We start from the raw sequence: 27,527 nt of genomic DNA, 5'->3' as shown, positions 1-27,527 counted from the left end.
TATGGTCCTGGCATAGATGATAGTATCTGCAAGAGCCTCTTGCATCCCTGCCTCCTAGACTTCCTGCTCTGGGTATGGAGCATCTTGCAGTCAGCGTGTGCTCTGGCATTTTGAGAAATGAAGGTTTAAATCATCCACCAGTTTACGTAAAAATACAAAATCTTCTAATGCAGCTTCCTGGAGTGCGCGAACAAGGAGTCAGAGTGATGGAGTAAGAGAAATCCTCTCCAGCTCTGCCCTTCTTAGCCATGCATGGTCCTTCGGCTGGTTACCGAATTTCTCCAATCGTGGCCTTCCTGGAACACAGGGCCGGTCACACCTACCTTCTGGGTGCTTGGAATTCTGTTCACATGGTTGGAGTACGCCCTAAAACGAGGGGAGCTACTCATGCCCTCCCTTCTCTTCCAGAACACACAGAGGCTTACCCAAAATAAGGATTATTGCAGCAAAACTTTACTGTATTTAGGATTACTGCTATACAAACAGATTTTAGCTGCTCTTGTCACAGAATACCCAAAGAAAGTGTAACTGTAAGCTGATGGGTATGTTAATTTATTTCACTATGGTAATTATTTTAGTATTTATACATGTATATTCAATAACCCCACATTGTAGAACTTAAAATGCGCAGCGTAGTTTGTGTTTTAACGAGCTAAATGAAAAAATGATGGCAAGGCAGCTTGAATTCATTCTTTTATTTATATAAAGGTCAGCTTCTTGCAAAGCACTGTATTGTGAGTGTCTAATGATCTAGGTGCATTCTGTTCCACAGAATTGAAGTGAATTTCGTGATGCCCAAAGGCATTCTGTCTAGACTGGAAGAACAGCATTCTGTGCCATGGGAGGAAGACATCATTGTCCTTATCTTTATCCTTGTGAGGAAGCTGTTGGGGGAATAGAAAGGTCCCCCAGCTGAATTGTTGGTGTCCCTCTGCAGCTCCCCCCCCCCCCGCCCCGCATGCTCCATCTGAAGTCACCCAGGGTATGCTGACCCTGTCTGTGATTTCCCTAGGGTCCACGAGCACGCCCAGTGACCTGTGGTACAACTTCATCGAGCTGCCCTACCATGGCGAAAGCATCAGCATGCTGATCGCCCTGCCGACGGAGAGCTCTACCCCACTGTCGGCGCTCATCCCCCACATCAGCACCAAGACCATCGACAGCTGGATGAACACCATGGTGCCCAAGAGGGTGCAGGTGGTCCTGCCCAAGTAAGTGACCCTTCCGGGAAGGAAACATGGGTTGTTTGTCAGTAGATGTTATGCAGGATACTTAGCAACACGAAGTAAAATGTCACATCTCGTGAAGCTGCTTCTTTTAATTTGCAGAAAACACATGGTGGGAGTACAAAGCTGATCTTTTCTGAATGTTTTTGTGCATTTCCTCTGTTTCTTGTGTGGTAGAATAATGATAAGAAGGTTGGAGAGAAGGTAACTCTGGTATCCACGTCGCTCCATGAGCACAAGCTTTCCGTGATGGCTTTTAACATATCTCACTCTGCGGAGCTGGGGATTTAGCTCAGCGGCATAAGCGCCTGCCTTCAAGCAGGCAGTCATGAGTTCGATCCCTGGTACCCATAAAAATGAAAACATATCTCACTCTGCTCAAAAACCTGAAGAGCACACGTATGCCGTCATCCTATATCAGGGAGCTCCAGGTGTTTTGATAAGGGGCTTCATTTTCATTATTTAAGTTTCAGTTAGAAGTTGCCAGAGACCAAGCTAGGTGATAGGTAGATGCTTTGGAACCACCCAGGCACAGGTCTTCTGCTTGTGTTTAAGCAGTTTTTCTGTTATACCCAAAAGTAAAATATGCATGGAATTGGAGCTGTTATGAGTGAAGCCATAACAAAAATGATCCCAGCTTCTGTGTGAATGCTGATTTCTAACAGGTTGGAGAATGTTTTGCCCAGACTTGTGGAGAAGGCAATAAATACTATCCCCTTTCTATGAACTTTCTGACATTACCATTCCATACTGTCTGGAGCATTAAAGATTTTTTGTTGTTTTTATTAAACAAAACAAGCCTTCAAGTCAACAGTACTTCATATAAATGGATGTGATGGTGATGGTAGAGGCCTCAGTGAACAAAGAACAGGTAAATTATGATTGGCCTCCTGGGATGAGAATCTTCTCACTTTCTCCTGCTGCTGTGCCACAGGGTGAAATCCAATCTGCAGACAGGCTTAATAACTAATATATATATAGTCTCAAGGCCAGATTGGCCACACATGTACAAGCAACTAATTTTATACCCAAATGTAATAGCCGGTCACCTATGCCTAATGCTCGTTCTTGTTTTAACAGTAAAAATGTTCTCAGAATCCCAACATATGCCATCGGAAAGGTAGCTCCTCTCTTTGTACCAGCTGCAATTCCAGTAAGAATGGTGGTCTTTACAGCAAACACAAAGGTGGCTCTTCAGTTGGCTATGGGGGACCTATAGATATTCCACGGTACCAGCAACTATGTTCCCCTGAACCTTTGCATTGATGTAACAGGAAGATCTTCTAGATCTTCTGAGGTGTTGAAGGCAGCCTGTTGCACACATGTGGATGATTGTCAGTGTGTACTGTTATGTTCCCTTGCCGGCTGAATGAGAGAGGAGTTGCTCTCTACTTACCTGGTGTTTAAATTTAGGGTTAAAAGTTAATTAAGATACAGTTGAGACCATTCGCATCGTACTTAAAAAGATTCTATTCTATCATGCTTTATCATTTATAGCTTTGTGACACCCTCTGCTCCTCCTCCATTTTTCTGCTTTTGCAGGTTCACAGCTGTGGCACAAACAGATCTGAAGGAGCCGCTTAAAGTTCTCGGCATTACGGAGATGTTTGATCCATCAAAGGCCAATTTTGCAAAAATCACAAGTATGTCCAATGTACAATTTATACTTCAAGAAAAGGTTACAAACAGGGTCTGATTTGTTTATAGAGAAAAGAGGAGAATGAAGCCAAACATGGTAGAGCTGCATGCCTCTACTCCCAGCCACTCAGGAGACCAAGTGAGGAGAAGTGCAAGTTGGAAGCCAGCCTGGGCAACTTACCAAGACCCTGTCTGAAAATACAGCAGAAAAGGGGTAGGGATGTAGTTCAGGGGTGGAGCGCCTGCCTCACACGTGCAAGACCCTCAGTCCAATCCCAGTACCAGGAAAAAGAAAGAGAACTAGAAATGTGTTGCCCTCACACTGTCCAACTTTTAACTTGACGTGTCACAAAGTTGCTGCTGGCCTTCTTCACTTACATCAGCGTACGTCTCTACACTCACGCCTGCTACTCACGTGCAGCTTTCAGGCTAAGGCTCGGAGACTGCTCGGTTAAAGAAGTATTTCTTGTACCACCTCTTTAACCTAAAAGTTCGGCTCTTCGTTAGATATTAGTCACTCTTTACTTTTCAAATGCAAACTTTTTCTTTAAGTTTGAAGCAAAACTAAGGTTTTTGAGCTCTCCAATGCTTCCCCAAGCAACATTATACATAAATATGTGTTGTAGCCAGATACGTATTTTGGGGTTAATGCCCATTAATCAGGAGTAACAAAAGTTCAAACAAGTCTGATGAGAATTCTTCTTTGCCAAAGCAGTGGTGACACCCTTGGCATCCTGAAGCCTTTGTTTGCCATTCTGGGTCACCTTTTCTAGACTTTATGTTTGAACGGTCAGTTCTTTGTCTTTTGAATTAGAACCCAGCAACCTGTTTCCAAAGAAAAGCCATGGCTTTAACATGAACTGTACTCCCCAGTTTGTGTCTGTCCCCTTTACCAGTAAGAAATCAGTCTGTTACTGTATTTGTTACTTTTCTCATTGCTGAGACAAAGTACCTCGCAGTCAAAGTTAAAGGAGGTTTTTTGAGGTTTCAGTCTATAATTGACTGGCTCGGAGGCAGGGTGGCACATGGTAAAGAGGCAGCAGTTCACGACAGTGACAACAGCAAAGGCAAGAGAGAGAGAAGGAGACAATGTTCTTTCTGTCCCTTAGATTGTATCCAACCTACTGGAATTAAGGTGGTGCCAGTCCGATCAGTGGACTGGTCCAGCAGTCACCCACCCATAATCCTCACACCCTTAATGGTAGCATTGCTCTGTGAATCAGCCACACACTCTATCTAGATTCAGCTACCTTCAAAAAAACCCTGTGACTGCATGAGGCTTGGGGGGACATCTGTACTCAAAACTGTAAGCGTCCCCTTCCCCAGAGGCATGATCTTGAGTCTGACGCAGACCCTGACTCAGTTCTTCATTTCAACATGATCCTTTGGCCTAGCATAGATTGGGAAGCACTGCTGGAATCTGCACCCCACTCCTCCAATCATTCACCACAGCAGCCTAAATGCCAGGAGCTGGGAGCTGTGGACAGGGTGGACCAGGCTCTCCTACAGTGTTCTCTTGAACCTTGCAAATGTGCAAGGTTCTCCTGCAGTGTTCTCTTGAACCTTGCAAATGTGAGATGCCCTACAACTGTGCATCTCAGTCACGGCTCGTCATGTTAGAATCAGGCAGTGATGCAGAGAGCTGAAAACCAACTAACACAAAGATCCCTTTGTCCTTGGCACCCAGTCCTCTGTCCCAACAGGCTCAGGTTAACCTCAAGTGTCCTTCTGCTGAATAGTGACCCTGGGGCTATTGCTAGGTGCTCAGGCTTCACAGAAAAGGGTAGGAAGGGCCCTGGATGGTCCCTGAGGCACTGTTGCACTTGTGTCCTGCCCTGTCCAAGAGTGTAACTCTTCTCACTCAGCACCCTTCTACTGCTGCTGGCTGTCCTGTGCTGTGTGAGGCTGCAGTTGTGAAAAGTCAGCACCTATGCTGCCACTGACTAGCCCTGGCACTTGGAGGCAGATTTTCTAAGTCAGCCTCAATTTCCTCATGTATAAATGTTATTTGAAATCTTTTCTGGACCTGATATTCTATAATTGCAGAATAATATTGATGTCTTACTTCTGGCAAACTTGGCCTCTTTTAAAGCTTGAAACTCCTTTTAAGCTTTATATTCTTTACCTGGGTGTGGTGGCGCATGCCTATAACCCCAGCAATCACTCAGGAGGCTAAGGCAGGAGGATCACTATGAGTTCAAGACCAGCCTGAACTACATAGTGGGTCGTATCTCAAAAACACCAAAAAATCCACTATTTTATTTTTGTAATAAAATTCTGAATGCTCACAGTTGAATTATACGCACTACAATGTTTGGTGTATAGGCCTCCTTCCTGGTAGGGAGTATGACAGTTTACTTAGAAGGGATCAGAGATTGAATTCACTGCAGGTGACAACTGCCTACAGCCTCATCTCCAGCACCATCAGAGGTCCCTCCTCCTGACACTTTTTAAGATCTAGGATTTGCCATGGCTTTAAGGTTACTCATCCAGCCAGATGGACAGCCTATACCTCAAACAAATTAACTCATTTTGTTTTCTGCAAACAGGGTCAGAAAACCTTCATGTTTCTCAGATCTTTCAAAAAGCAAAAATCGAAGTCAGCGAAGATGGAACGAAAGCTTCTGCAGCAACAAGTAAGTGGCAAGGGTCACAGGGCAGGGAAACAGACTCTCTGCGGTGTGTATGGCGGCTTAGGAAACAGCCACGAGGCCCTGTGTCCAGCCGGGCTCTGACTTCCACTCTGTTTCTATAAGTGAGAGAAACTCCTGCAGGACAGAGTCTGCAAGCTTCTGAAATGAGCCACACAGTCTGCATTTCAGCTTTGCAGTCATAATGTTTCCATCACAGCTTCTCAAGTCTCTGATTACAGCCTGCATGCAGCCATAGATAATTCAAGTGAATGGCCGTGGCTGTGTTTCAGAGAGCTTCATTCATACAAACAACATTTGGTCCTGTACACTCACTCAGCCTGGCTGAGGCCCTGTTCTCAGGAGGATGAGGCACATTTGGGCTTCTTATTTGCAGAAAAGACCTACGTTTGAATTGAAACATAAAATAACGCAGGCACTTACAGGAAATGAGCCAATAAGATCTCTTTGGGACAAAGGGAAGAATTAGTGAGCATCTGTCGCTCTGTGGCAGGACTACTTTGCTGCTTCTTTGAAAATTAGAACGGCTACATCTGCTTTCTTCTCAGTGGCTTATATAGTGCAGGAAGAGGCAGAATAATCTCAAGTTGCCCCATAATTATCCACATGAAACTGGGTGAAAAGGCCTGGCCAAAATCTGTCAGTTCATAAAGTGAAGAACTTAGATACCACTGAGTCGGATACTTCTGGTCATTAAAAACCCTATTTTAACTTGTAGTAGACACTTTATTTCCTCTCTTATATTAAAAGAATTCTCCATTTCTTTAAAATAGCATTAAAGGAAGACTTAAAATGAGAAACTTAGAATTTTCAAGTCCTTCCTGAGTGATTGTAAGTGACATCTAAACTTTGCCAAAGTTATTGACCAATTTTGCCAACTACAGTAATCATCAGGACCTGCTGTACAACTTGGGGAGCCACATACAAAATAAAAATATAGAGCCCGTTTAAAATGTACTAAGAATTTCAAGGCTGCAACAGCAGAGTAGTAATGTATGGAGCCCTGGATGGCGCCTGGAGTCCTGCCATATTAATGGGTGCAAGCTACCATAGATGCCATGGATGAGAGCTTAAACGACAGGAATTTATTTTTTTTCAAGCTCTGGAGGCCAGAGCTCAATGTGCCTGGCAGGTTGGGCTTCTCCCAAGGTCTTTCTCTTGTGACCTGCAGATGGTGCCTTCTCGCTGTACGTTCCCATGGCCTCCTCTCTCTGGGTCTCTCCATCTTCTGGAAAGAACATTATCTTTGTTGGATTAGGATCTCACTCTTAGGACCTCATTTGTTCTTAATATCCTTCAGATACATTCATATTAGGGAATTGGAAGTTAAGCATGAATTTGGCAAGGAGCAGAAACACAGTTCATACCACCTGCTAGCTATTCACTCTTTGTGAATTTTTAATAACCCTTGGTGGTTTGCCCCAGAGCAACTACAGGCATTCCTCATTTAACATCAAGCCAGAGCCCTAGGTGTGAGGAAGAGGGCTGAGAGACTTCCACAGGCATGTTTTATACTTGTACTCCCTCAGGGTCTTGTCATAGGCTTAGTAAATGGGAGCCACCATTGGTTAGCATGGCAGAGGAAGAGGGTCAGAGCCCTACGAGCCTAAGGGAATTTGCTTTCTGAGTCAGTATTTGTACCTGAGCTACGGAGCAGCAGTGCAATGCAGTGGGCTCACATGAGTGGCCTAGTTTCTGGTGCGATGGAAATCTGCATGATATGCCACAGGAAAAGGCACGGACAAAACAACTGAGAATTGAGCTCAGCCTTGGTCTGCAGACTTGGAAAGACTGGAAAGGACCCGGGCTATAGGAGGAGTCCAAGAGATGGCGGGAGGGGGAAAGGGTAATGAGTAAGTGATTAAGATGTGTCATGTACGTACACCACCTCTCACAGTGACTGGAGTCATTGTATCCTACAAACATGTACCAACAAATAAAAGATCAAAAGGACCAGGGGAAACCAGACACAGTGGTGCTTGCTTGTAATCCCAGCACTTAAGAGGCTGAGGAAGGATGATCACAGGTTCAAGGCCAGCTTGGGCTACACAGTAGCTCCCTATCTCGGAAAAACAAAACAGAAAGGGTTACCAGGGCCTTCATCTGCACAGCACATGGTATGAATAAGAAACAGCTAAAGTAGCAGTGAATTTGCATTTGTGTCATTTAATCTTCATAAAAACTGTAAGAAGTATGTTTATTAGAGATGTTGCTTTATTGGCTAAATGATGTAGTAAATGTAGAGGACCTGGCCCATGGTAGGTTTTTAGTACACTGTTGGCCATTGAGACAATTGTGGAACAGGAATGAAGTGTGTCCTCATTGCTGGCCCCATGCTGGGTGTATAACACATTTCCCTTGTGTTCCTCTAGCTGCAATTTTAATTGCAAGGTCATCACCTCCCTGGTTTATAGTGGACAGGCCTTTTCTGTTTCTTATCCGACATAATCCTACAGGTAAGTGATTCTCCTCTTCAGTTGTTCACTGCATGTTCAAATTCAGAAGGTGTACATCTATCGGTTGTTCTGTATTTTACAAATACATGAATTAAAACTTTTCCAAGAAGCTACATATCTTCAACTTCTATATGTTCACTCTGTCAGTGTGATCTGAGAATTGTTTACTCAACACAATTCAGCTTGACTCTGGCCTATGTCATCATCTGTAGAATAAAGATAATTATGTTCTTTTAGTACAGTTATGAAATAGGAGATTATCTTTGTGGAAAGGTAGGCTTCATAGTGGTGCAGAGTAGGCACTAACAGTTTTAGTGTTTATTGTTACTTTAATCAACACTAGGAGGTAGGTCTTTACCCTTTTATCTCATTACATCTTTAATGTCTTAATTAATATGCTTCAAGGACTAACTTTAAATTAGCTGAAATAAGGTATTCACATTTTGAGCACTCAGTCACCCTACATGACTACTGGCCACCATATTACACAGAAAAGAAAGGCCACTTTCCTCCTCGTAGAAAGTTTTATCCAACAGCACAACCGAGAAATCAGTTAAATATGGATTCTTGTCTTCCCTTAAAAGTAGTATTTTTTTCACCATATTTTTAAGTATTATTCATTATTTCCTTTTCATTCTCCAGGTGCTGTCTTATTCATGGGGCAGATAAACAAACCCTGAATAGCAGACAAAAGAAACCATGCAAAGACTTCTTGCTATGAAGAAAAAACTTTTTCTTACGTCTTTCATAGTTCTGTTAAATATTTTTATATGTTGCTTTCATTTTCAAAACTTAATTCTTAGCAACAGACTTAATGATGCAAGCTTTTCTGTTCTGGGAGAGAAGGACAGGATGGGTGGACACTGGACTGAGAAATGACTAAAAAGGCTTCAGAATGTCTTAAAAGATTCTTTCAACTACTGAACGGTTACATAGGTTAACATCCCTCTTGAATATTTGCTGTCTGTCCAGTTCTGGATTTTTGTTTTGTTTTGTTTATATTTGTGGCTTTTTCAGAAGAAATTTAATCAGTGTGACAATAAATAAGGACATTTTAGCTTTTACTCTTTTATGTAAAAAAAATGACTTGCCTTTTTAATTCCTTTCCCCCATCTTCATCCAAAGTCTTGACAGCAAGCATTATTTTGGGGGTGAAAATAGCAAAAATGTCCAGCCTCTTTGTGTGATTTTGTTGTTGTTGCCGTTGTTATTTTATATAACGCATGTACTCACTAAAATAAAGTTTTAAAAACTAATGTCTTGCTAGGCAAGGTTTGCTGTTGTGCAGTGTGCCTGTCACTACTGGTCTGTACTCTTTGGATTTGCATTTTTGTATTTTGTACAAAGTAAAAATAAAGTGTTATGAGTAGTTCAGAAAAAAGCCATTTCTTAATTGTTTGAAAATAAAACAAAGGAAACAGCCTTTTACAGAATACTTCAGCCTCTTCTAATAACCCTTTGCACGTAGGCGAACAGCAACGCATTCAAAGCTACTGCGCTTTTTTCTCTCCTTCCTCTAAACCTGACACAAAGACACTTTTCCTTGGCTTCTCACATCTCAGTTTATAGATAACATCAAAGGATTAACTGTTACAGTAATCCCAGATCTATCGACTGCTGTTCACTTAAGACAGAGCTGAGTATTTTCAGCAAAGAAGGATTTTGTGCAATGTGGGAAAAAAAACCTGCTGGAGACTGAGATACTGATAATCTGAGGCATGAGTGACAGGCTGATAGGCTGGTGTGTTTGATTTGTGAAACAATTTCACTTGGCATTGTTCCTTGGGATAATTTTCCAAACTGAATTCAAACATCACAATTATGTCACCAGTTGCCTGGATTTTAGGAGGTTTTTTTCCCAATAATTTCCTAAAAATCTCTGTGTAAATAAGAATGTTGAAAAACATTCTTATCCAAAGTTAAAATATATTTTCTTTTAATCCAATGAAGTTATCACTCTTCATGTATACATTAAAACACATTCAACACTGCATCTATTTGCCATTTTTAATTCTTATTTGTAAGGTGGGCTGAATGTTGTTCACAACTATTGACAAATGTGAGAAAAAGAGAAAACTCTCTTCCTTTATAAGGAATAAATGCCAAAAAAAAAACCCCTATTTTAAATGGCTCTCCTCTAACCACATATATTCCAGCTAACATGCAAATCGCTGCTGGTGTCTTGTAGAGCCTGTCTTGCTGGGTTTTCAAGTATTCTGCTCCCATTCAGTAATATTATTTTGACTTTTTTAAAAGTAGCAGTGAGAACTAGAAGTTCCATTCATTATTTATTCAAGTGTTCGGAGTTCTTCACAGAAAACTTACAGACTTTTATTTCTGTGAAAATACCTGAGAAAAAGGAGGAAAGGTTTGTTTTGACTCATGGTTTTGGACCATGGTCACCTGTCTATTGTTTCCGGGCCTGTGGTGAAGCAGAACATGTTGGAAGGACAAGGAAAGCTGCTCTCATCTATCTCTGCAGAAAACAAAGGTTCTCAGGTTTCTTCCCATTTTTATTGCATCCGGCCCCAGCCTATTAGGGTAGTGCGGCCCACATTCTGGGTGGGCCTCTCCCTTAATTGGCTGTCTCACCTGCCAATCATCTCTGGAACCACCCTTACAGACATACCTACCCAGAATGTGCTTCACTAACTTCCTAAGTATTTCTCTATCCAATCAAACGTAACCATCACCAGAACCAGAAGGACAGTTAAAGACATGTGAGATAGGATTATTCTGGGAATTGGCTCTCATGAACCTGGGAACTAAGAAGTCCCTTGAATGCCCATCTGCAAGCTGGAGACTGGAGAGCTGGTGGCACAGCTGTCTGAAGGCCGAGAATCAGGGAGTTGTGCTCACAGGTTGGAGAACCCGCGGCTTTGGTGTCCTCCGCCAGAAGAAGAGCGTCCCAGCTCCAGAAGATAGTGAAAGCCCCTTTGGAGTTTCTGTTCTGCCCCTCCGCTGGCAGACTGCTCACAATGAGCACGGGCAGATCTTCCTTACTCGGTCTGCTGATTACAATGGAAGCACCCACAGGCATACTCAAATAATGCTTTACCCGCTATCTCAGTATCCAACCCTTGCTCCAGTGAGGTGAACACCTAAAATTAACCGTCACAGGTGCCTACCTGTTCCAAATGCTTGGAGATCCAGGCATACGTACATCTTTCCCTAAGTACATTCATCCTGGGAACCAGAGAAACAGGCATGGCACTCCACTGTATCCCATTACTGCAAATGTGTTTATAAGATATGGAAGGAAGATTAAATGGCTGTGAGTTCTGGAGAAGATGGACAAATGACCGCAAGTAGAATGATGCCTGCCTGGCTCCTGCAGTGCTCATTCAAGAGAAGACAAAGTTTGCCTTTCTTATACAGCCAGAGCAACTCTAGATTGTGACATAGGGTGCTCCCCAACAATATGCTGGCACATTAAATTTATATGTACTTTGTCCTGTTTCTGAGTACCTCTAATTATTAATAAGGTTTCTATGTTAAACAATATACAGAATTTAGCTCAGTATGGTGGCGTATGAGTGTAATTGCATCACTCAGGAGGCTGAGGTAGGAGGATCACTGCAAGCTTGAGACCAGCATGAGCAGCACAGTAAGTTCATAGCCAGCCTAAACTACATAGTGACACACTGTCTTCCGAAAAATAGAACTTAGAAAAACCATAATATCAAGGTTACCCACTATATATCTTCTTCCTGTTTCTGCTTCATCATTCCAACTAATTCTTTACTCAGACCTCTTCAGTCACTGCTCAGATTCTGATCCTCACTGATCTTTGGAACCTATTTACAATCTCTGATCTGAAGCAGGAAAGTTCCTTTCAATTCAACTTTTACCTTTTGATATACTTTTGCAGATCTTTTCTTTGAAAATATTAAATTTCTGAAAATTTCTTTCCTTGAGGGAAACTGAAATAAATTTAAGATGGAGACTGCCACAAAAATTACAGGCCCATAATGGATCAATTTTGCTCTGCAGATGTGTTTGAGCAAACAATTTATCGTATAGATTAGATGCCACACTGAGTTTGAGTAGGAGACAGGGTGCAATTTTCCTAAAGTAACAAAATGGTAGGCCTATAGAAAAATGGAGCCAACCACCAGTGAAGTTGCTCTTTTGACACTTAATGAGAGGGGGTCCTTTCAGTTCTGGCTGGAACACATGGGAAAAGACAACAGCACTGACCCAAATATGCTGCAGATTCTATCTCAATAGCCATTTGAGTCTTTGTTCTAAAAGAGGGATAATGACAGGTGACCTGGAAAAATTCCCAATCATGAGAACTTGGCAGAAAGATTCAAGGGAGTGTTCTTCTGTACCAGTCACTTTTAGTTTTTCTGTAAATGAAGAACTGAGTGACACATGAGCTTCACAGTCAGGGGTCTGAGCCAATAGAGTAGTGAATCTCCCCTCCTTAGCCTGACCATTGGTGACAGCTGGGAGAGGTGGGCCTGGGCACACCGGGTGTTGGCAGCTGTGTGTGTGGACTCCTGTGGATGCTGAAACACTGTGTGCCTGGCCTGTGCAGACTCCACTGTGATGAAAACCATCACTGACTACTACACAGTCCCATTCCTTTGGAGATTCCCAAGCCGTATCCCCTTTCTCAAATCGTAAAGAAAAATAGAAGTAACTCCGAAAGTACTAAATGAAAACTTGTTTTTCATCATTCAACAATGTACTTAGATTTTGCAAAATATTAGGGAAAAAATGAAAATGAGATTTTTAATCTCCTAGCTCTCTTAAATTCTTCCATCTGAAATTTATAATCCCAGCCATGTAAGATAAAAGAAGCACCACAGGCCTTTGGACCTGACCTTCCTAGACAAGGAAACTATTCCAAAGTTGAGAACTGAGTCCTAGGGACTGACAGTCCAGAGTCTCATGAACATCACTAATGTCATTAATCTGATGAGGACTATTGGCTCGCTCCAGAAGCTCAAAAGAGGTTTTTCAGTGGTTGGGGATTTAGTTCAGTGGCGTAAGTGCCTGCCTTGCAAGCAAGCAGTCGTGAGTTCGATCCCTGGTACCGATAAAAACGAAAAAGACAAAAAAAGGTTTTTTCATATGAGGTCCCAATTTTAACACGTCTGTACGAATCATCAGCAATAACAGCAGGCAGCAAGGAGTAGAGCAGAGCAGAGCACAAGAGTCGCCCACATCTTTATTGTTTCATTGTCTCTTTTTTTGGTACTACCGTATGACTTTTATACAGGTTGTTATCTCATATGTACATTCTTACATAGTGCCATAACCAGCGCTTGCATGTTTACCTGTGCTGAGCCATGGTTGTATAACTATACCCACTGTCCCTTAGACACCCCTGAGCTTTGAAGCAGTCTGAGTGATTCCCCACAATGGCCAGCTGCCTTTCCCCTAGATTTATCTCAGTCACTATGGGTCTACCTGAGAAATGTCCTCTGGCCCCTACTGATATGCTGTTTCAATGTGAAGATGATAACATCAGTAACTTATGTAGAGGTAGCATCACTGGTCTGGAAAACTCTCCCTTGACTTGGAAAACACCCTTCTCTAGCTGTCAGTGACATATGACCAAACTTTTCTGGAGCAAGATGATCAGAGTAAGCTCGTTAGTGCATTTTGCAATTTTATCGTATTACATTTTACACCTTTAATGTACACTAGCTCTGGGAAATATTCTGTGAATAGCTAAACAACAGAATTCTTCCTCAATAAGAGGGGAAAAAGTTAATGTGTTTCATTTTGCTCAACTGCTCTCCCCCCAGAAAAAATTTCTTCTTGTGGCTAGTTTGTTTTGGGGGGGAGGTTGTTTTTGTTTTGTACTGAGGGTTGAACTCTCAACCTTGCACTTACCAGGCAAGTGCTTGAGGCACTGAGCCCCACCAGAAAAATTTTCTTGTAAAACATTTTTTTCATCTTAAACCATTAGTCTTCAGTGAACACTGTCAGGTAGTCAGATAAGTGAACATAAGTGAGCATTAGTGAAAGCACAGACAATACCAACATAAACATTTCTTTCTCCAGAGCATTTGTGATTGTTTGCTTTTGAGACAAGATTTTACTAGGTAGCTGGGGCTGGTCCTGATCTTGCTATGGCACCCAGACTGGCCTCAAACTCATGATCCTCTCATCTCAGCCAGGTGCTGGGATTGCAGTGTACACTGTCACACCTGGGTTGTGATTTTTCATTACATGAATTTTCTGCCAAAAAAATTGTTTAGTTTGCAAAATGGGACTGAATTAAGCAACCATAGTCAGTATTCTAGAGAACTGTCATGGTTTATGTCTGTGTCCCCCAGGCCTCATGAGTTTGCATTGTGTATTTGTGATGGTTCATTGTATAGTGCTTGGATTGATGGTGTCAGTGCTCCACCCACAAAGGGGTGGAGCCAGAATGTGATATGGCAGGAAGAAGGTGTGTCTTGCTCTTTGTCAGTTCCTGTTTTGCTGTTTGCAGCTGCCATGAAAGGTGGTCAAGCCATGCCCGCCTGCCTGGGAGCCAAGAGAGTATGGACTGAAACCTCCAAAAACTGTAAAAAATAAACCTTTCCTTTCTCAACTTGGGCATCAGGTATTTTGTCTCAGCGACGAGCATAAAGTAACTGAGACAGAAATTTGGTACCCAGAGTGGGGTCGTTTGCTGTGACTATACCTGACCATGTTTTTCAAGAGGCTTTGAAAATGGCTTGTGGGTGGAGTTTGGAAAGGTTTGGACATGTCCCCTGGATGTATAGAGCTGGAGTAGCTTAGGCTGTTCTGTAGAGGAGATTCTGGTCAGAGCTCAGGAGACCAGAAGGCTGATAGAAAGCCAGATGGTAAAGACCAGGCTTGGGAGGTTTCTGGGAAGGACTGCATTGGGTGTTGGACTCCATGTGATGTGTGTTATGGCTTGGCAGAAAGTTTGTCTGCATTTTGCTCCTGCCCAGAGACTTTGCCTGAGACTGAGACAAAGGGCAATGGACTGATTAATCTTGAAAAAGAAATTAAAAAGCAATCAAACATTGAGGCTGTGGCATGGCTATTGGTGGGGACTTTCAGCCAGCTTTATGTTTCGAAGAGCAAAGAGCCCAGCAGGATAATTTCTAATACTGTGAGTTTGGCCAGAAGGAAAATTCCAGGAAGGCTGTGGATTGTAAAGACAGAGTTGAGATTTTGATTCCTGAAGAGAAACAGAGAGATAAGGAAGATGGGCCCAGGGCATCCCAGGAAGCCAGTCCCCACCCTTTGCAGCCTCACAGCAAAGGTGAAAGAATTTGTTCAGAGGGGAAGGCTGCAGAGCACCATGTTCCAGAATGGCAACAGAGGCCACATGAGGTTCCAGAATGGCGGCAATGTAGAGAAGCTTTTTCTCACAATCAGGCAAACAGAGCCCTGTGATCTGGGCAACTGACCCCTACAGCCAAAAGAGAAAAGCCTGGCTACTGCTTCAGCTAGCAGCAAACCTTGGCAGCATTCACAAGGTGCTGATTTTAGGTGCAAGGAAAATGCACAAATTTTGAGGGTAAGACGGCTTCCACCTCGATTGCAAAGGGCCTGGGAGGCCAAGCAGTGTGCCCCTGGGAGGGCAATTTGTGAAGATGTAAGTGTGAAGCCAAAGGTGCAGTGGAGACCCCAGAAGTTTGGAAAAGCCAGGAACGTGGATGATCCAAGGGAAGCTGCAAAAAGTGAGCAGAGAAGATTTAAGAGAAAAGCTGCAGGAGTTGAAATCACCAGAAGTGCCATGGAGGTGGAATCATGTAAGCTTTTTGGAGCTTGCAACCAGATTGCTTCAGATGCTGAGCATGGAACTCTAGGACTTAATGTTTGTCCTGCTGGATGTTGGATTTGCTTTGTTTCCAATGCTTTATATTCCCCTGTTTGTAACTTTTGGAATGGTAATGTTTATCTTGTGCCTTTGCATTTCAGAAATGTTTAACCTTGTTTCGTTTGTACAGGGGATTACAGTTAAGAGTTTGCCATAGATCTTGGAGAAGACTTGAGACTTGGACTATTCAGCAATGCTGAAACTGTTAGGACTTTGGCAACTCTTGGAGGTGGGCTAAATGTCTTTTGTATAAAGGATGTACATGAGTCCTGGAGGCCAGGGGTAGAATGTCATGGTTTATGTCTGTGTCCCCCAGGCCTCATGAGTTTGCATTGTTCATTTGTGATGGTTCATTGTATAGTGCTTGGATTGATGGTGGCAGTTCTCCCCCACAAAGGGGTGGAGCCAGGATGTGATGTAATGGCAGGAAGAAGGTGTGTCTTGCTCTTTGCCAGTTCCTGTTTTGCTGTTTGCAGCCGCCATGAAAGGCAGTCCAGCCATGCCCACCAGCCTGGGAGCCAAGTGAGTGTGGACTGAAACCTCCAAAAACTGTAAGAAATAAACCTTTCCTTTCCCAAATTTGGTCTTCAGGTATTTTGTCTCAGCAACGAGCATAAAGTAACTAAGACAAGGACCATGGGTTTCAGGTGGTCTGATGCCCAACCAAAGTCAAGAGCTAAATTATTTAGGTCCAGAGGACCATGGCTGTGGATCCTGACAAATGACACAGGATCGAGGGATGAGCAGAGGGCAGGAACTGAGTGCAGCAGTGCAGATGTCCTGTGCAGGCATTAGTAGAGGGAAGGTTGAGCTTTGGTCAGTGTCGCGGTGGGCCCTAGGAGCCCCTGCCTGTGTGGTGCATTCCTTGTCTTCATAAAAGGAAAAGAGTAAGGAATGGTAGTAAAAGGGCTGGGGGAAAATGGCCTTCCCAATTTTGACTTTCAGCACCCTGCCATTGTACCTCTTCAGTGAACAAAAGGGGCTCAAACACCCACATCTTGGCATCAGAGTGAACTGTTGTTACATCAAGGTTCTGACTGCATCCTGAGGGAAGGGAAGGTGGACTGCCTCTACAGACATACTCCTGGAAATGCTGCACAGGCCTGGAAAAGTCAAATGTCTCTGTCATTTTGTGCCCTACCCAGTTTTTTGTGTAAATAAAAAATAGCCTTTCTGACAGGTTCTGGTAAAGATGGCAGATAGATAACAGCAGGCTACAGAGGCTCCCTGAGATAGTCAACTTAGATTCCAAAAATGATACAGTCTGGGGAGTCCCAAACAGAGGGAGAGGGATCCTCCCAACCCAGGAATGAACTAAGCTGAGAGAAACCAATTAAACATACAGTCTTGGTGCTACTATTGGAACAGCTAAAGGCTCGGTGCTCCCACTGTAGCACTTGAACTCACACAGCCAAGACTTACTGAGCTGCTGAAAGCCCACCACTTCGACTCACTGGAGACACACTCACACTGAGGTCGGGGGTCAGTGAGCCAAATGGAGAGTTGAGCTGGTGGGGAACCTGCATCAACCTGCAGTGAATGATAGAATAAAACCAATCCTCAGAAAAAAGGGCTCCAACAGATGACATTCTGGGACTGGGCAGACTGGTGAGAACAAGGGAGCAGTGATGACTTCAGTCAGTTGCTCTTTTATCAAGCGGGATTGGTGTGCTTGGCCTGGGTCATGCCCCTGGCTGAGACTCAATAGCTTATCCCAAACCAAGTCCCTATGCCTGGCAGTGCACCCTAATGCAGTAAATCCCTCAGCAGGTTGACTGACCTGGAGGGGATGGCATAGGCTGCCCCAGTCTGTACCTCCATAGTATACTGCAGTGGGCAGGAGCACCTAGTCAGTGCACTTCAGATGAACTATAACTAACAAAGAAAGAAACTTGGGCTTCCTATATATACTTGTATGAAAGGAACAAAAAATATGAGAAGAGGAAGCAACAAGAAAGGGTCCCCAACCCCCAACCCTGAGAGCATTGATCCAGCATAGGTAAATGCAAAGGAGACTGAGGATGGCAAACATGCAGTATCAGACACAGCACCAGTGGACATAAAGTGATATCTTAGGGACCTCATAGACAAGTTCAAAAGTGAAGTATTTAACCAAGTAAAGCAAGATATAAATAGAATAATAAAAGAAATGCTAAGCACCTCTTAGGAAAAAAACAGAAGAATGGAGGAACACAAAACAGGGGAGAATCATTTGATGAAGAATATAAAGAAAACATAGAATACATGAAGCAGGTTCAAAGAGATTACCAGGAAATTAAAATTAGACAATATTCTATTTGCCATTGGAAGCTGGCAAAACTGCTTGAAAGAAACTAAGGATAGATTATCCAAACTGGAGGACAGGTTCACAATGTGGGATCATGAAAGGAACAGTTTCTTAGAAATAACAAGGAAACAAGCAGTAATAATACAAAGGCTAGAGGGCAACAAGAGGATCTATAACTTAAGAATAAAGGATGTGAATGAAGAAGCTGGGGTACAAACAAAGGAACTACAAAGGTTATTCACAGAAATAATTAAGGAAAACTTCCCAAACATAGAAAAAGGAAAAGATACTCAGATGTATGAAGCATACAGAACTCCAACCACCTACAACCAAAACAGAGCTACACCCAGGCATATAATAATCAAGATCTCAGAAATTTAATATAAGAACAGAATATTGAAAGCTGTTAGAGACAAGAAACAGGTCACCTGGCCTATCAGAATAATGGCAGACTTCTCGACACAAACCATCAAGTCAAGAAGAGCCTGGAGTGAAATATTCCAAGCCCTGAAAGAAAACAACCTCCAGCCCAGATTGATGTACCCTGAAAAACTGTCTTTAGAAATTAATGGAGAAACAAGATGCTTCCAAGATAAAGAAGAACTGGGGAATTTGCAACCACCAATCCAATTGTACAGAGAATACTACACGACATTCTAAAGACAGAGAAAAGTACCAGGATTTCAGGAACACTGGCAGAGAGGCCTCAAAGAATGGAGCAGAAAGTGAAATGAAGAAGACAAACAGACAACTAATGATGGAAAAAGAGTGCAACAGAAATGAGGCAGAGAAGTTGGATATAATTTCTAATATAGATGGCCTAGATATACTAAGCAGAATCGCAGGCAGAGTGGATCAAGAGGTAGGGTCCACTGAGATGCTCTTTATATGAAATATAATTAACCTGAAGAAGGGTATATGGACCAAAAATCAAATATGAGAAAATTTGCTCTGTGTGACAGGGAACCAGAGATAAATAGGGGCAACTGGACGGTATTTATAGATAGGTTGGAAAGATAGGCTTTAAGAGGTAAAGAAATACAACGAGAGATCAAGTCCAGGAGTGAGAAGGTTCAGAAATACCTAGGTAAATAACAGGTTGACTCCCCAATATAAAACCAAGGGTGTTGGGGAGACCCAAAAATGCACAGTACACCCTGGGGGAGTGAAAGGGGAGGAATATTCTTAAAAAAGAAAACAGAAGATATTGCTAATAGTGTATCAGGAATTAAAACCCATATTACTCGCACCACTCTGCTTAGATAGAACTTATTCCATCCCAGTTACGAGCACTAGATCTGAGGGTACTGACAGCTATCCCAAAAATATCAGGATATAGCACAGTAATCATCTTTAATTTCCTATTAATTTAATCTGGAACTCTATATAACTTATACTGTTATATCATGACTGATCTTAGTTAATCTGATTTGTTTGATTGCTATTTGTTACTGACAGATTTTATTCAAAACTGTTAAGATTGATAGTATCAAGTCTGACAGTATAGACAACCATACTGAAAATGACAGTGATTCACTATGATACTGTTTGATTGCTGTTTTTGTAGTTCCACACTATGTATGGTATTCAATTATACTATATCTGATGATATAGCCAATTCTATTGAAAATAACAAGAGACAACACAGTAACCATGGTAGAACTCCTTGTACAGCAGTTTTATATGTCTTTTTAGTTTTATGTGTCTATAGGAATATGTTTTGTTCTGTCCTGCTTTGTTCTATTTCTCCCTCTAATATAGAAAGGATAGAAATACATGTTAAGACTCATGCTTGCATAAAACCTATAAATAGTTTACGAGAACTGATCTGATGACACATGATGAAATGAACAAATACTTTGAAGGAAAAAAAGGCAGTACAGTACCTAGTACTGATCATGGAGTGTCATGATGTGAAATCTAGCAATACTATTATTCTTTGTTCAGAGTGATTTTAGTCTGCTTTGGTTTGTTTAATCTCAACATAAATGAAGATACATAAATGCATGTATGTTTTAGTGTATAGGATTGATAACCATATTACTAAGTTTTTATTAGATCATTGAACAGAACTATTTGCAGTCTCTCTGAATTCCCATTTATATTTCCACTTTTGTATCTTGAACAATTATTTGTAATAAGACAATATGTAAACATCAACTAGTGATTTATTACTGTTTATTTTTTTCTTTGAAAGTATGTATTATTTCTACCCATTTTCTGCTTTGTTTTGTCTTTCTTTAAATAAAATTTTTTAAAAAAGAAAAAGAAAATAGCCTTTCTCACGATGCCTGAATTGTGCCATGAGACTAGAACACCATCTTGTGGCCAAAATGAATATAAGGCTGAACACAAAAATGGCCTCTTGTTTAATTCTTATTGAGAATTGTAATTTTAAGATCATTTTCTCATGGTCACACACGTTAAATCCTTTCAGAATAAAATCTTTTTTTCATTTTATAATGCATACAATAAGAGACACTGTGAATTGTGTAATTGAGTCTGTAGAAGTTTAAAAGTTTGGCTACCAGAACTTTTGCTACACTTATTATATGGGTTTAGGAAACTGAGGAATTGGAAAAGGTGGAGAAAAAGTCAGAATTTCAGAAAAAATGATTACTGGCTCCCTCTGGGGCTAATCCAAGTTCAACCTTTATCTCAAAAACCAACTGATAGTCTTGTCTCTATAGCAGGACTAACCTTGGTCCAAATAGTCAGTGAGTGTTACTGTTCAGTTCATCAGTCATATTTGAGAGGAAAAATTCTACAGTAAACATTGAAACCCAAATTGGGAAATTTCAAACACTGTGGTCTCTGTTACCATGCTTATAAGTGTTCCAAGATAAGGTTCTAGATACCAAATTACAAATAAAATTCCTAGATCATTACAAACATAAATTCACTCACTACCAAAGATTCTCTAAAGATTTGTAATCTACTTCAGTGAGTTTTTGTAAACTATAATAGTTGTATTTGCAAATATTTTTATTTGTATAATTGGAACAGTGCAAGAAATTATTATAACTCTTTACAAACATTTAAAAGGTTGTTTTTGACATAGGCTGTATTCTTGGACCAAATATATTGGGGTTAAAACTTAGATGTGTTAAAACTGCTTTTTGTTTGATTTGGTTCAGTTTTTTGAGACAAGTTCTCAGTATGTAGTTCAGGCTGGCCTTGAACTTGCAGCAATTCTCCTGCCTCAGCTTCCCAAGTGCTGAGATTAGAGGCATGTGCCATCATCAGCTTTACTTTGAAAATGTGGTTTACATTCACATTTTTGAAGTGTTTTATGCTTCATCTGGCTAAACTGTAGTTTGGCAGAGTTAACCGTAATGCATGTGATATAATCTTAAAAGATGCTTAGGGGGTTGGGGGTTTAGCTCAGCAGCATAAGCGCCCGCCTTGCAAGCAGGCAGTCATGAGTTCGATCCCCGGTACCCATAAAAAAGAAAAAGACAAAAAAAAAAAAAAAAGATGCTTTGAACACAAATTTAAGTTTAAAACAGATGATCAGTGAATGGTGCTTGGTGATACACCCCATTTATTAACAGGTTCCACTCAGCCATATCTCAGGCTTACTCAATGTTACTCAGTAAGATTTACCAGAAATTGATTTTTTAAGTTTCTAGCTATTTTATATGGAACTACAAAGTATGTTAATTTTCTACATTTCAGGCCATTACATATTAGGGCATATTTTTAAAAAGTAAAGTTTAAAAAGTAAAAAGTATAGTGGTACACAACTATAATTACAGCATTCAGGAGGCCAAGGCAGGAGGATTTCTTTGGTTTCAAGGCCAGCCTGAACTACACATAGAGACCACATCTCAAAAACAAGAAAAAAACCAATATAAGTTCAATAAAGATTTTACTTAGAAATTTATGATTTAAAATCACAGTCTTATAAGAAATATGGGCTTGTTTAGTTGCAAGTAGCTACAAGTATTAAGCGTGTTTTATATCATATGCAAACCGAGAGGCAGCCAGATTGAAGAGGCTGAAAACCTCAGGTAAGCAGAGGTCCCCTTTGATTTTCTAGGCTAAGGGCTACAACTGCCCACAGCAGAGGGCTGCATTTCACACACTGCTTGGGGTAGGAGAGGCATAGAAAGGAGGATAGTTGAGTTTACAACTGAATTCTCTAGACTTTTTTTTTTAAGGCAAAAAAAAAATGCTATCAGCCGGGCGTGGTGGCTCATGCCTGTAATCCCAGCACTCAGGAGGCTGAGGCAGGAGGATCATTGAGAGTTCAAGACCAGCCTGGGCTACAAAGTAAACTCAAGGCCAGCCTGAACTGCATAGAGAGACCCTGTCTCAAAGACAAAAAAAAAAAAAAAAAAAAAATGCTACCCTATCTAGGTAGAATATGACATTTCACATAGAGTGGATTCATATGGTTGGGCAGTACTGTCCTTTGCTTCCCAGAAACTTTCATTCTGTAATCTTCCTGCAGTGCCAATGATTATTACACTTACTTGCAATGACAGACACGAGTGGTGTTTTCACTAGCAGGTTCAACTATTGGAGATGTAATCAATGCTCAGAAAATGAAGGAACTTAGTCTTACCATTAGATCCATCTCTCATTTTCCCCTACTAACAACCCTCCTTACTGGCCACAGCTGTCAGTCCCCTTGCATCAGACCTGAATTCCTCTTTCCAAGCAGCCTCGGAGAGTTTGTGGTTTAGGTGGGTTGAGGATGACAGGGCTGTGGGCAGGACGCTTGATCAGCTGTCGTGTCCCCCACTCCACCACACCCCCAGCTGTCTGGGAACAGAGAGGCTCAGGCACAGCTTGAACCTGAGTTGTTAGTTTCTAGCTTCAAAAAGAATGTTAAACTGATGACTTCATCCTAGGCGTGGGAACTCACGGGGACAAGGATGACACAAGACTGAACCAGGGACCAGCTCTTCCTGCCAGCTCGCACGGAACTTGTCACACTGGTCAGCAGGCTGACTAAAAGGTTGGCTTTCTCTGGTCTGCTACTTGAGATGCACTTCTGCTCTTCCCTTCCGGCCGTCCCGCTCCTAGCTTTTAGGGGCTGCCTATCTAAGTTCCCCTGCTTGCTCTGTGGCTTGAAATGAGTTTTGGCCGTGAGCCCCTGGAAGAGCTGAGGAAACAGCAGGATGAGGTCAGGGTTTTACTCCCCCGTCGCTGTGAGCTGGCTGCTTCTACCAAAGCCCACACATCTGCCAGGCAGCTTCTGCCTCAGCCCGTTCATCTCCCTCCTGTGCAACCTGGACAGCACTGGCTACCTTTTCGGGTCCCTTCCAAGTCCTTTGATAAGCTCATCGTATCTGCCTGTGCCTGTCTCTTTCATGCAGGATACTGACTGATACGGCTCCCGCCCGGGAGCTCCTCTTCCCACGTCTGCTTCCAGCTCTGTGGCCCGCTTCCCGTTTAGACTGAAGGGGTGGGGAACAGGAAGACAGAGGAAGATTTGTTTAAAAATTCATGACAAAATACAGTTGGCCTTAACATTTTTTTCTCTTTTTTATTCTCAATTCCAATCTCATTTTTCTTGTTAACCTCTGGGAATGACTACCAGTAGCTTAAACTAAAAACTTACTGTCGCCAGAAATGTAAAATGAAATAAATCAAAAAGAATTTGCAGCTGGAGGATTACTGAGCTGAGTCTAAAGGATTAAAGAACTAAAAGACAGTAATATTGCCTACTACTGACTTAAATGTGTTCTGATACTTATAACAGTGCATAGTACAAAATAGCTGTTATTATGATTATGGAGTATTAAATTGAATTTATGAATACATTATTTTTCCATTAGCAATTTTTTTTATATTAGCAAATATTTTAAGCTGCTTTTGAGTTTCATTTTCTTAGAAGAGGTAATTTCTTAAAAGCATAAAATCTACTTTTCTGCCATTTATGTTGGAAATGGAATTAAGAAGCATATGTACAAAAAAACTTTAAGCCTTGACTCTAGAGACCTACTGTAAAGCAGCTGTCAGTTATGATCTGTACTTTGTATACTTAGCAATTTATAGTATTACCACCTTTAAGATAATAGAGAATGAAAGTTATAACTTCCTATCACTCCGGGTACACCAAGTTACCCTGCAATGGGACTCTGAAAAGAAGGAAAACTTTTTCATTGGTATTACAGCAAAGTTCCCATAAGACATATGCTATGCTGTCTTGAATTGTGACACCTCACACCTAGAGGAGAATACAGCCTCCTTAGCTATAAAAATGACTTAATTAGGGAGAAAAAATTCTTAGAAAACTGTTTAAAAAGGTTTTTTTTACAAAACAAAAAGATTCAAAATGAAGATGGCAGAGTGGTAAGCACCAGGGAAAGAGCCTCTAAGAGCTGCTGTCCAGACACTGAAATACAGCGACATGAGGAAAGTAGGAGAGGAGTGGGTCTCCTAGGCCCAGCAAGAACCTAAAGTGAGAACTGACGCCCATGGGACCACAAAGAGAGGAACTTCAACAAAGAAAGAGGCAGCTGGCGGAGCCTTTACCCTGAGTTGGGACTCACTGTATGGGAGAAGCAGTTCAAGCCTGTGGACACCTCCACAGAGAAATGCAGCAGTGAACAGTGGGTGTGAGGGACTGCACTGGCGGGGTAAGTGCTGAGGGCTTGGTGCTCCCACAGAGAGATTCACCAGGGGCCTTCTTGCAGAGGGGCCAGTAGCTCATAACACAGAATAACTGCTAGGTCCATCCAGCAGCTCAAAACCGAGTTTAACCTGAAGAAGTTACACTGGTGGCCACAGGCTGTGTCTGGTCTCAGTCTCACAGCCAGAGTGCAGCCTAAACTTCAGAAATAAAGGTGCAGAGGTAATCTCACTGAGATTATCCACTACCCCTCCAGAGAGCTACTGCTGGCTTGCCGGGATAAATCAACACAGATATGGACTCTGTCTCCACATAGTCTACCAGTGACAGCAGAGACAAACCTGGACGTGGACTTTTTTCTGTCTCTCATTTTGTTTTTCTTCTTCATTGATCTACCTTGTTTTTATATGACTGTGGATGTGGTTTCTAGCTTCATGGTTATTGTTCGGTTCTTTTATTTCTTCCTTCTCTCCTGTCTACTGCACCAGTTCCCTAGAGTTCTCCCCAGAGATCCCTTTTGTCCTCCAGCCTTGCTTCTAATCAATTCTTCTATTTATTTCTAACTCTTTTTAAATTTTCCCCCAAGGGTAAAATTGGCATCTTGAGGATTTATCTACTGCATGTAATTTTTTGGTTTTAGATTTTGTTATATAACCACAAATCTAGTTCATACAATTAAAGGTGGCAATTAATGGTTACCTAAGGTTGTCATTTCCTGGGCTATGTTTGATGATACTGGGCTATGTACTGACGCGACTGCTGATTGTACACTTTAGCCAAAGAGATATAATTATTCTAACCAACTGGTATGCCAAAACTGAGACTGATTAAGGGTCATACAAACTACTGTGGGCCAGTGCTAAAGAACCAGGCTCTGGGCCAAGCAGGTAGCAACTTCTCATCCCAACAAATTCAGAGGTACAGCCTTACAATAGACTCAAAAACCAGCTACAACACCTGGAAGACACCTCTGAGTAATCATTTCCTAAGGGTTTTAAATACTAGCAATAAAGCAACTCACCCTAGGGAATTTATAAGTATCAACTCAGTCAGAGAGAGAATGAGAAGAAAATGCTAAGACACTTAAACAAAATGCAACCCCAGACATCCAGTTCACCAAAGGCAAACCTAGGGGGCAATGAGGTGAGATAGTCAAAAAGCCCCCCTGCCTGGCCTCTCTGAAGGGATAACAACAAAGCAAATGAATGAGGCTCTACAAAAAAGTCAAATCAGAAATTATCTCTCAGAAAACTGCAGAGATGATGACCATAATGAAAACCATACTTAGTGACTCTACAGCAGATACAGATTTTTTTTAAAAAGAGGAACTTAAGAAAATGATGGAAACTATACATGCCCAACCTTGGAAAGAAATGGAATCCTTAAGGCAGATTCAAGCAAATATCCAAGAGAATAAAAATTCCATTGGTATCCACAGCAGAATAAGCCAATGTAAACAGAATCTCAGTCACAGAAGACAGGCTGTGGTTAGTGCTCAGTAAAATAAAGATTTCTTAAAGAAAACAAGGGTCCATGAGACATCAATCCAGCAGCTGCTAAATGATGCAAAGAATAACACAAGGTTAACTAGATTCAATAAAAACGCAAGGAATAACAGAAATGCTGTTTGGGGTTGGGGATTTAGCTCAATGGCACAAGCACCTGCCTGGCAAGTGCACAGTCATGAGTTTGACCCCTAATACCAATAAATAAAAGTAAAAATAAAGAAATGCTGTTCAAAAAAGAATAAAAACTGTTTATACATGTCATGGCAGAAAGCTTCCCTGGCAAGGAAAAAGAATTTGACATACAAATAAGTGAGGCATACAGAACTCCAATTAGCCATAATCAAAAAATTCTACAGCCAAGCATAGCATAGGCAAGATTCCAGAAATTCAGCACAAGAAGAGTCTTAAAAGCTATTAGAGAAAAAGATGTCAGATTGATAAGCAACAGGATACAGAGCCTCCCTGAGAGAGACAACTCAGATGCCAGAATAAAACATCTTACAGAGGTCAGGACAGAGGGAGTTGGATCCTTTCAACCCAGGAAAAACTAAAGGGAAAAGAGCTGGTCAAACACGCAGTCCCAGGGCTACCATTGGAGCAGCTAAGATTAGTGGCCATGGCACTCTCGCCAGAGCAGCCCAAACTTGCACCACCTTGACTCACTGGAGCCACCCGATCTCACACTGCCGCAACTCAGCAGAGCTGTCTGAACTAGCACCGCAGCGACTCACTGGGGTCATGGTCACACTGAAGTGGGAGGCTGGCAAGCCCAAGGGAGAAAGGAGGCAGTGAGGGACCTGCATTGACCCACAGTGAGTGCTGGGAACAAGACTCTCCCACAGGAAAGGGGCGACCAGCTGGATGACATGTTGGAATGGGGCAGGATGGGCCTGAACTAGGAACAGCAATGACTTCAGTCAGTTACTCTCTTCCCAGAGCAGACTGGTAGCATTTGCGTGGCCTGGGTCATACCCCTAGCCAGGACCCAATAAGTCATCCCAAACCAATTCCATATGCCCAGCACACACTAATGCAATAAAGCCCCAGCAGGTTGACTGGCCCAGAGGAGAGGGGCCAGCACACATTGCCCTTGCTTGCACCTCAGTGACCAACAGCAAACTGGAGAGGGCAGAAATCCCTAGCCAGCATGCTTCAGAAGAATCATAACCAACAAGGAAAGAGGCTGGGGCCTCTACTATACATCTGTATGGATGAAACCAAAAACACAGCAAGAGAAAGAAATAAGAACAAGCCCCCAGCCCCCAACCCTGAGAATATTGATCCAGGAGAGGTAAATACAAAAGAGATTGAGGGCAGCAAACATGTAATATCAGACACAGCATCAGCAGACATAAAGAGGTACCTTCAGGACCT

The 27,527-nt window shown here is 42.0% G+C and overlaps 1 protein-coding gene across 3 annotated transcripts in view; it reads left to right on the top strand.

Annotated features, from left to right (window-relative positions):
* Positions 1-9,352, top strand: part of Serpine2 (serpin family E member 2) — a 57,776-nt gene extending 48,424 nt beyond the window's left edge. For all 3 annotated transcript variants that reach the window (XM_003464017.5, XM_063245994.1, XM_063245989.1), the window contains exons 5-9: positions 1,013-1,211; positions 2,769-2,869; positions 5,414-5,500; positions 7,888-7,971; positions 8,614-9,352. In XM_003464017.5, coding sequence (XP_003464065.2) covers positions 1,013-1,211; positions 2,769-2,869; positions 5,414-5,500; positions 7,888-7,971; positions 8,614-8,651 — 509 coding nt within the window. In that variant the 3' untranslated portion in view covers positions 8,652-9,352. The remainder of the gene's footprint in view (positions 1-1,012; positions 1,212-2,768; positions 2,870-5,413; positions 5,501-7,887; positions 7,972-8,613) is intronic.
* Positions 9,353-27,527: the final 18,175 nt, after the last annotated feature.

The sequence above is a fragment of the Cavia porcellus genome, unplaced genomic scaffold (assembly GCF_034190915.1).
Source record: "Cavia porcellus strain 051 isolate PalLab524CR breed Dunkin Hartley unplaced genomic scaffold, mCavPor4.1 scaffold_1, whole genome shotgun sequence".
Classification (NCBI taxonomy): Eukaryota; Metazoa; Chordata; class Mammalia; order Rodentia; family Caviidae; genus Cavia; species Cavia porcellus.
The sequence above is the reverse complement of the archived record's forward strand: the minus strand, read 5'-3'. Positions and strand labels throughout refer to the sequence as shown.